The 11123-nt window shown below is 42.9% G+C and overlaps 1 protein-coding gene across 1 annotated transcript in view; it reads right to left on the minus strand.

Annotated features, from left to right (window-relative positions):
- MEIS1 (Meis homeobox 1) overlaps nucleotides 1–11123 on the minus strand; it is a 127990-nt gene that overhangs the window by 20417 nt on the left and 96450 nt on the right. Inside the window, exon 9 of the mRNA XM_014964414.1 lies at nucleotides 5425–5501. Coding sequence (XP_014819900.1) covers nucleotides 5425–5501 — 77 coding nt within the window. The remainder of the gene's footprint in view (nucleotides 1–5424; nucleotides 5502–11123) is intronic.

Here is an 11123-nt window from a genome sequence, read left to right on the forward strand (position 1 = left end):
CATCTGCATCTCCCAATCTCCATCCCCCAACCTGCCCCATCTGCATCCCCCCATTTGCCCCATCAGCATCTTCCTCCACGTCCCGCATCTGCATCCCCCCATCTGCCCCACCAGCATCTGTCCCCAGCTGCATCCCCCCATCAGTTCCCCTCCATCTGCAACCCCCATCTGCCCCACCAGCATCTTCCCCCACGTCCCCCACCTGCATCCCCCCATCTGCTCCATCCATAACCCCGCCACCTGAAGCCAGGCCGGGCATGACCAGTGAGCAGATGGGAAGGTCACCCCTGGCAGTGGTGCTCCCTGTTCCTCCCTGGGTGCTGGGGAGCAATTTGCCCCCATGAGAAGGGCAAAATCCTCCCATCCCCACCGTGCCACCCTGCCCACCCCTGCAGTGCCATGGCACAGCACTTTGTCCCCTGCCCCATGCCACCACCGCAGCAAAGGTCTACCACTACGCCTACCCACCAGCAAAGGAATGGAGACAGGAGAACATCTCCTGCCAGAGGGGAGTTGTGATGGGGCTAAAAGAGCAATGAAGAATTTCTGAGTGTCTCTGCCCTGAGCTGGCTGTGCTACATGCACCAAGGTGGTTTGGTATTTCTATTGCAAACCCATCGCAGATTTTTCAAACCCGTCTTCAGGCTGGCCTCGGAGCCTTTTTAAAATTTCTTCCTTATAAAGTTTTAGCAAAAATAGCTTCGTCTGTCTCCAAGAATGAGATTAGGGAAATTTACCTTATTTGATCATTTTTTCCAGTGTGTTTGGTTGGGATTTGGTCTTTTTTTTTTTTTTTTTTCCAAGCCTAGGAAATTATACACAAAATTGACATTTAAAGAAGCCAAGGTCATAAAACCAAGAACTGAAAAATTAGGAAAGCGTATCACTAGAGCTGTTTGTACCCTATTTTTTAATCTACTTTATATGGCAACAGTTCAGTTACCAGCTCATGGCACGATTTTTGATAGGGCCCAATGCCTCAACCACCCCAATGATGATTACGTGTGTTATAAGAACAAGCCAGGGCACTATAACGTAGAAAAATTGATTTCTACAGGAAATAAACTTTGTCAAAGTTGAACAAGCAAGGCAGAAAATGGTAAGAAAAGAGAAGCAGTCGTGGCTGAAGCAGCTGGACGCTGTGCTGGAGAAGAGGATTCAGCTCTGCTGCTGCCTTGGATGGCTTGGGAACTACTGAGTAAATCAAACCCAAACTTTTCCCCAGCAGTTATTGATTTCTCACCTCTCCTCCGTACCCAACACTGGTGGGTGACCTCAAAACTCAGAGTTTCCACTGAAACTTGGGAGTTTCGGTGGTGGCTGGACCTTAAACATGGAGAACTTACTGTCAGGGGAGGACTTGGGTATCGCAGCAGTAAGCATCACAGGAAAGCCCAGCAGTAATTATTAATTCCATTTTCAAGCACGGTTTGAATACAGCTCAACAAACGAAGCACTGAAGAATGAGGGTAAGATAAAATATTGACTAGCTGCTCCATCATTGTCTGGTCTGTGGCCTAGATACCATGAGGGTATTTTGGAAAAAAAGCCAAATGGAAACACCTAATAAAAGGCTGGGGATTTGAGGAGCTGAATTTTCATACTTAATCTTTTTTTTTATTATTATTATTTTATTTTAAGAGCATTTTAATGCAGTGGTACACAGCACTATTTAGATAGCCATGTACGTATAGGGAGGTCATATAGTCAGATTATTCTACAAACACACAGGCATTTATCTGTGTGTACCTAGACCTGCCTAAAACATAAACAAGCATCTGACACCTAATGCAGCCCTTGATGAGAATTGCTCTCTCTTCTCCATAGAGTCCCACCAGTAATTATTTACCATTAGTTCTTAACGGGAAGAGATTCAGCTGGGATGTAGCAAACGAGCAAACGGTATAGATGGTTCGATACAGCCTGGCTGACTCTCAGCTGAGGTTAAGGAGGAATTGGATCACACCTCCTGGATATTTAAATCACCGGGGAAAAGCACCTTATTAACCTGCACTGGGTCAGGTCCCTTCCACGTCCATCTATACAACGCTGCCAAGATCACACAAGTGACCCTTCTTGCTCACGTAACCCTCCTTCAAACCCTAAACTTCTGCGGGGTTAAATGACTAACAAAGAGGGAGACCTGAAGAGTCCATTTAGACTAAGGACATCTTGAACTCTGCCACCTTCCTACCTGCCACAGACTTTTGATTATTTTTTTTCACCACAAGGTTCCCTCTTCGCACAACAGAAACATCCAACTGTGGCAAAAAGATGGTCCTGAAAAGCAATGCAAAAAAAAAAAAAAGGGGGTGGGGAAAAACCCTCCGCATGGATTACTTCATTACTTTAAAAAAATTAAACAGCCCAAGGAAAAGGGTCAAGTTCAAACTGTGGTATTTTTAAAGACATGTGCCCTACCACTGATACATTTCCTGGCACGTCTCACTTCATCACCCCATTCCTGTGACTCCTCCACCGTCAATAGGAGTTGTGTGCATCAACCCGGGGAGCCCGAACACCGGGCAGACCCGATGTGAAAAGCACCATTTTTTCCCCGTTACGGCAGAGAACTGAAGTATGCAACCAGCACATACTGTAAAGGCATTCAAAATATGACAAAAAAAATTGTTCAAATGCTTTCAATCTGCAGAAAACAAATGCTCTCTTCACTGGCTGCTCTGTGGCAAACTTCTAATTCCATCCAGAAAATCCAGCATTCCCAGTCTGGGCTAACGACCATGCTACCAGACATGAGTTTATGTTTTTCATGCACATTTCATGTATTCCCACATGCTGTGTTGCTGCCAATAATTTATGACTGATCTGCACCCAGCCTGCCCTTCAGCATTTCATTTAATCTCTGCAACAGTGATTTACAATGACTCATCATTAATACAAAAATGTACATGTGTGTTAACAAGTTTGGAAGAATCTAAGGAAGAAGGCAAAATTTTTTTGCAAGTCGTGGCTGAATGACTTATGAGCCCGCTGAAGAAAGGCAAAGCTTACCAGAAAGGATACGTTAGCTCTTCCCCGCAGCAAACAATTTAGGCAAGAAATTCTTCCCAAGCCTTAGAAAAAATAGAGGATTTGGCAAAAAGGTGGGGAGAAGGTTGCCCTGTGACCCCCAGGATTCAGGAGGGTTGGTCACCCACGGCTAGATGTCTCCCAAAGATGCATGGGATGCAACCCGCACGCTCAGTATCCATTACAAAAACCAGGGGCTGAACTCCCAATATTTTGGCATCTCTGCCCACCACCTGTGATTTAAGAAAGCTCCGACTGCCTCTATAGCGTTAAATCTCCATGGGGCTGGGGAGGGAAGGGGAATTATCTCAATAATTTATACAATTGTAACACTACAGCAGAATTACCAAACTAGCTCAAGCAGAGGAAGCCTGCCCTACATCCACGAGACTTCAGTTATAATGTATTTTGACCTACTTTTTTTTTTTTCTTCTTCCCCTTGCACATAAGGAACTTATAAAAACACATCTGACACCAAGCCAAAGTTAAAACTCCACGAATCTGAGGCGAGGTGGGTACTGAAAAACACCCTGCCAAGCCACTCAGGAGAAATCCCACCAGCTTTAGTTCAAAGCATCCCATGTTCATCATCTCGAAGTTCCCTGATGGACCACCATCCATGGAATTTGCCCATGCTGAATCCTCAGCCCCCAGATCCCTCCAAAGCAGCACAGGCTTGCTCCACCCATCATTAAATAAGACCCCTGATGAACATCACACAGCTTCTCAACTGGCCAAAGCGCCCATCATCAAACTGGAGGACAACCATATCAATTAGGTTATCGCCTGGATGAAGGTTGGAGGACCTAAAGCTGAAGCAAATACTAATTTTTCCAGGCTGAGCCAAAATACCCGAGGTTATGTTTCCTTAGAAGATGTATTTTACGTTTAGTGCCTTTTATTCCCCCGTTCTAAAGTAGGGTATCTTGGAAGCATACTTTACATACACTAAGTATTTGGCATTTTCCTTTATTCAGTGTCTTAAAGGGCTTCAAAAAATTGATCTCCCAGGGCTGCTGTGGGGTCACAGAAATTGATAACCCTTACAAGCTATGCTTATGTGAGCCCGCCTGCGTCTCCCAGATAGTGCACTTTGTAAATTAATCCTCCAAAGGCAAATATATTGTAAGTAGCTTGTTATCTCTAAAGTACTAAATTGAAGAATACATGGGATTATATTGACAGAAATTACATTTTCTGTAATGGGGTTTAATATATCTGAAATCTCTCCCATAGGCTCCTACTCTCTCTAAGAGAGGAGGGTTTGTTAATGTAGGTGCAATGGACATCAAGACCAAATTTATTCACTAAAATGGATTAGGCCATGTAATCAGAGCTTCAGTAATATTAATCTCTGACACTTATTGAACGGGAAAAAAATACTTTTGTCTGCAAACTGGCATTCCTCCCTCCCTTTTCCCCAGCAGGCTCGCTGTTTGCCTTGGCCATTTTCTGGGTATTACTTCAAAGAGGATAAGGTTTCCCATCATAAACACTAATCTAAAAATATTAGGACAATTAATTAGATACACTTAGTTTTACAAGGTATTAGATTGCAATACACTTCAAATGCGACACTTATTCTGGGATAGCGGGAGAAACCTGCATTTCGATGCAGTAACAAAGGGTAATAAATCAAACTTTTTTTTTTTTTTTTAAGGGTTCACTGTTGTGTTTTTATACTTAAATCATGAGTAATTTTCACTGGTTGCCTTCGCCACGTTCCGGACAGTTAGCAACCTGAAATCCACTGCAGAAACAGCAGATTTCCTGATTTCCTTGAAACAAATCACCACCACAACAGATCAGGGGCTCCAGCCACCCTTAGCTGGAATAAATAAATACAATTGCTCCACGCCGTACTTCAGCAGCAAAACAACCCAGATTGTCCTCAAAGCGTGTTCAAGCTTTCAAAAACTGGACTTTTAAAACGAACCAGTACAGAGATAGAAGGATGTCAGTCAACAAGGAAAACCCCGCTAACAACACTGAAAAAAAGCACGACAGCAGCCCAAAATAACATTACACTCTGCAGAAACTGGGCCAACTGCCCCCTTTTTCCACCCCACAGCTCAACCTCTTCCCCGACTGAAGTTCTCCAAATGGAGGGTTGGCTTCCTATTGAAGAAGACACATTCTCAGCCAGAAGGAGCACTGGTATACCCAAAGGTGAACCGTACCGAAATCTGCCCAAGCGATGGGGAAAATAAATACGGCTCATTTCCCGCAGCAGCAAACCTCCCCGTTCCCATAACTGAAACCACTCCATGCTTTTTGCATCGATAAACTGCTGGAGGGGGAAGGAGACAAAGGCAAAGGTGTGTCCTCAAAAATGCGAAGCGTTCGCCGGAGGGTACCAGCGGCCGGAGAGAAACACCGAGGAAAATTACTTACCAATTGTTCACTTGAAGTATAGTGAGCCCTGTGTCTTGTGCCAACTGCTTTTTCTGTTCTTCTGAAGGGTAAGGGTGCTATAAGACACCAAAAATAAATATATAGATTTAACACAATGCTTTTTTTTTTGGCCTACTTTTTACTTTAAATTAAAAAATACCCAAACAAATGAAAAACATTACAAAAAAACCCCACAAAAACCAACCCCAAACCAGGAGCGTGACATCCATTATTGAAAGGTGAAAATGCTGAGGTGTGTCACTCTTTTATAATTATTAATGGGCTACTACATCACTTAATTAATGGCAGTAAAAGACAAGCCAATTATAAAGATTAGTGAAGTGGAGAAATAACTGCTTAGGATACTGGCAGTACCTTGATACTCAAGAAGGATATTTGTTGCATTAGCTGAAAGTTTTTGCACTTGTCTCAAATGACCGATTAGAGTCAAATCACAGCTGGTTTGGGTTTTTTTTTTGGTTTTGGGGTTGTTTTGTTTTTTTTTTTTCTGTATTTCACAGAACAATTCCTGAATGCGATAAAGCGCTTCTCTGCGAAACTAAAACAGGACAATGTTTTCTGAGCTGGTGAAGACAAATCTTGCCCGTGCCCCAAAATAATTTGCAAATAAGATCAGCATCCTGAACGTAAACAAACGCCCGGGTTTTGAACACAGGCCAACGCAAGGTCAATGATCAGCACATTTTTGCCTGACATTAACATAGCTGTGCTGCACTAATCCTAAGAGACAGAGAATAAATACTGCTTTAATTGAAGATAATGTTAAAATTCAATCCGAAGTTCGGTTTCTTGTGAGAACTTGATTGCTTTCTCAGAAAATTCGCTTCTGCATGAATAGAGATTGCTTAATAAATCAACAGCAAAGACCACATCCAAGGTTGAAATTCAGAAATATCATTTCTTTCTTTCCTTAGGTGTAAAAAAAGTCACTGTCGTCCCAAAAGGAAATGGCCAAACATTGCAATTTCCTAGGAAAAACCCTGTTTTGAGGATCTGACTTGGCTCCTAACCTGGACACCCAAGCCTCAGCACACATCAGGTTCAGACCTGGACTGCTGCAAAGTATTTAATAACATTTCAATAAAGATAATTTGATATACCTGGTGAGACCTATCCCCACATCCCATTTAGCAGCCACTTGTCACAAACTATTTGCTGTTATACACACATCCATTTCATTTCCCCCCCCCCTTGAAACATTCCCATATTCTGCGAATGCATTCGGTGTAATATTACACAAGATGTAAAGTGAAACCTTGTAAAGCGTAAGAATTTAAAACCTCATAAAATTCAGCAATCTTATTGGGATCGTAACTATTTAACGGATTTTATATATTCCTGTAAACAGCATAATCTGACATCTAATGTTACATGCCTGCCTCACCTCACCTTACCGAAAATAGGCATTTTTGTTCTAACCCTGGCAACTTCCCTTTGCCCAACGTGCCCATTTCAAAGCCCACCGCTGTGGCCATCAGCCCCAAAAGATATCTTTTCCCCCTCAAAATGGGGGAACTTCCCATTCTTTTAAAAATCCTGTTGCTTGAAGGTGAGCCCACAGACAACCTGCACACCTCTAAACTACCCCCTGTATTTTCTGCACATAGGTGAAACTGCTCCAAAGTGGAAGACAGAGGGAAGGGGATTTTACTTCTTTTTTTAAATTATTTTTCTTAGAGTAATTTGAATTTTATACACGCAGAACGACTTTTATAGTCCGTCTTGTACACACATTCATCCACAACAAAAACTCGTACTTGACTTACATCCATCTATCTCAACACCTTTTGCTTCTCTTCAAAACAAAAAAACCCTACAGAGACGATTTGTAACATTTTCACCTTTATAACTTACTACCCATTTCATTACTTTGCTATCAAGCAAGGGCAAAATTATTCTTTTTTTTTTTTCCCCCTTTATTTCACTTTGCCACCTTACATGTGATCTAGTTTTAAGTAATTGAACAAACTGTGTCTAATTTCATGCAGCAAGCAATAATTACTAGACAGTCTCTAGCTATTGGAATTGAGAACTCTGTCTCCATTAAGCAATTTTCAATTGTTCTGGATTTTTTTTCCAAATAGACAAGACTGGATAAAATTAGCCATCAGAATAATCCAGTCCCTGTAAAGATAAGTGCTTTTAAAAGTCCCAAACCCCAAAGTCCTCAAACTGTGCTATGCTTAAGGTCATCTGATTATTTTTTTTTCATAGCCTAGCACAGCATAAACTTTTAATTTCATGATAAATCTATAATTGCCATAATCACATGACAGCCAGGACTTCACGTAGCTAATCCCTCTTTTTTCACTATGACTCGGTGCGGTTTAAAATAATCTTAAACACTGGGCATCCTTATTATAGAAGCTTTCCGTGGCTCGTACAACTTGTTCCTTTGTAGGCTTAAAAAAAAATAATAAAAAAAAATAATAAAAATAAATTACTTGACAAAGAATCAGCATGCCACAGGCTAGGTTGCTATAAAAACATTCAAAGCCTTGTTGCGTTCCCACCCACAGGGCTAGGAAAGCCCAGGCTATGGGCAAAGGCAGACATCGCATTGCAAGAGAGAGAGAGAGAGAGAAAAGTGGGGAAACCCTGAGAATTGCCATTTTATGAAGAAATTCAGTCAAAAACGGGTGCTGGTGGTCTTTTTTCACCCGCACGAGTACGACAGGTGCCTTCCGAAAGATTTCTAATGGTTCTTTAAAGGGATAAAAACACATGCACAGAGACATGTTTATATATTTTTGCAGATAAATGCATATTGTATTTGCGTGCATATGCATAAAATATCTAAAAATTATATAAAAATGTATATATGTCTTAGTCAAATGGCTTAGTCCCATGAGGAGCAGGGAGTTGGACTTGATGATCCTTATGGGTCCCTTCCAACTTGAGATATTCTGAGTCTATGAAATATATAGAGATATCTATATATATAAATATATATAGAAGTGTGTGTCTGAAAACACCACACTGACTCCAGTTGGTAAGTCCACCCATCACTCTGGCTCACTTTGGGATATCAAAGCAAATTGTACCACCGTTCAATAAACAGTGACTTGAGACCTTTACTTTGTTGTGTACATTAGCTCCTACCATTATCTCTTAAAAGCTTAATTATTTGCAAACAATTGATCAAGATGGGAACCGGAGGAAAAAGAGAACGTGGGGACCACCGGGAGAGCTGCAATGCATTAGGAGAGCAAACAGAATTACCTTTAGGTCTTATAATCAGAATTAACGATTGGGACCGTACGCGGGGCAGCGCGAGAAGCTGTAACGCTCCGGCTGGAGTGTTTTCCATTTGATCTGCATTAACACCTCGAGTGAAAGCCATAAAACGGTGATTACAGATGGGAAGGCTGACCCTCCTTCCCAGAACCAGCCCCGCTCGTGTATACTGGGAAGGCTGCAGACTGGTTTTCTTGCCAAGGCCAGAGGAAAAGGTGCAAAACCAAGGGGGGAAAGGAGTAGGGGGTGTGTGTGTGGGGGAAGTAGGAAGCAGGCAGGTTAAAAAAAAAAAAAAAAAAAAAGAGGAATAATTACTATTTGAAAGAATAAGGTGGAGAACAGATAAGGGACTCTAAATCTGGCTCTGGTATTTTCTCATCACGTCGGCTGCCGCCACAGCACCACAGAGCAGCATCCACCAAACGGTATGAGACCGAGTGCTTTTTTCCCTTCCCATAAATCTCGAGCTGAAATGGGGATTGTTTGGCACCATTAATGTGTTTTTGAGGCTCTGTGGTATTACTTTTAATAATGACTTAGTACAGAAAGTGATTGCTTAATAACACCATCAAAGTCTGCATGCAAATGAAAATTATCCCTGGGGGATTTGCCCAGGGTAATACGAACAGTTAAGGAACATTTGAAAAGGTAAAAATAACTATGCAAAATATGAGTCAGAGCAGCCGTTTTAGCAGTAACAAAGAAATCAAAGTGACAGAGAGAAAAATGTAACTTTCCATCATATTCTCCCGTCACTGTTTTATGAATGGTATTTAGAGAGTAGCAGTCTTAATAAAAGCCCTTTTTTTAATGCAGCTGAGATAATTTTCAGCGAAACAAACAATAAGACTTTTTTTTTCTTTCTTTCTTTTTTTTTTTTTTACACCTTTGACTACAGCCGGTGGGTAAAGTCTCCAGCAGACACAGATGGAAAGCGTCCAAGTTTGTCTCCTGAGTGATATGATACCCCTTGTCCAAATGTACTTCTTTCCTCACATTTTCCACCCCGGGCCGCGAATGCTGGATGCCAGGGCAGCCACGGGCTTTATCTTATCTGTGACCCGCTATCAGTAATGCTCCCTCCCCTCTCTGCCTTGGCCACCGTAGCGGTGGCAAAAAAATAGAGGAAAATAATCCCAAACAGAGCTCACCACCCCTTCTCACTGCTCCACACCCCCCCTTTACCAAGATTTCCAGTTTCTCCTGTCACCCCAGCGCCTTGGGCACACTCTAGTGATGCCCAAGAAAAAGGTTGCACGTTAGGTTATAAGGACGTGGTGGCAACCATCCAGCGTCCCCCCCACCCCTTATCACTGACCACGCTGGGAGGATCGACTCAGAAGCCCTTTTATCCCCCTCCCTTCCTCCAACTCTCTGCCTCCTCCCGAGCTCCATGTGTTGCGTCAAGACGAGATGACCTTGAGCTAAACTCTGGGAGGTGATGGAGAAAAACTACCTCCTTCCTCCCCGTCCCCCCCCAAGAAATTATGCCCTCAGTCTATTAACTGTTTTCCAGCCTCAAAATAAAATTAAACACCCGACACCATGATTTTCATCTTTCTGAAGAGCAACATAGCCTATGCCTAACACGGCAACCAGACTGGCGCCCAGGGTCTGGCCCTCCCGTGCCGCTCTGCACATGGGTTTTATGCCAAACTCTAAATCCTTGCTCTCCCCAGGCTTGCCCAGGGTTAGCCAAGGCAGTGATGGCAGCTCTTCGGGTCTCTCCCCTTCCCCTACCTCCTCCGGGTTTGCATTTGAACTGTTTACATTAGCGATTGAATTGATCTACCATCACTTATTTTTATTTATTTAGTATTATTATTATTATTTTATTTTAATATCCAGAATGCTTTCCTATTGTCCCTCAGCTTTATGAATTAGTTTTTTACTGTTGCGGTGAATGCTTTTCTTGTCCCCCGAGTGCACATTATCAAAGGGACACTTTGTGCCTGCCATTTGCATTACAAAAGCAGTGCACGGTGTAGCTGAAGAACAGAGCCTGAATTTATAGCAGTCGAGTCCCGGATCCTCACACATGTCGGCCTCCCAAAGAATAAACCGGGGAGGCGGGGGTGTCCCACATTTGCAAAGTAGCCAAAAAACAGTTGGATCGCTTTCCCCCAAAGTCATAAGATTGCCAACCTGCTTCCCTCCTCAGCCACCAGCATCTTTAGAGGGAGTGATAAAGGCGCCGAGTCCCCCCACGGGCTGCGTGGACCACTTCTCTAGACCATCCATCCCTGCATCCTGCTTTATATTCAGGCTGTAAAAAGTTGCCTGAGTTGAGGTGAACCGCTGGGGCGGGGGGGAAAGAAAATCAACTCGGAAGCTGCAAACTCCATCCCCTTTATCCCACGGGACCAGCTTGCACGTCGGAGGAAATACTCAACACCGGGAAGGAAGTTGTTTTATTAGAAATGCATCGACGCGGCTGGGAG

The sequence above is a fragment of the Calidris pugnax genome, unplaced genomic scaffold (assembly GCF_001431845.1).
Source record: "Calidris pugnax isolate Ruff unplaced genomic scaffold, ASM143184v1 scaffold219, whole genome shotgun sequence".
Classification (NCBI taxonomy): Eukaryota; Metazoa; Chordata; class Aves; order Charadriiformes; family Scolopacidae; genus Calidris; species Calidris pugnax.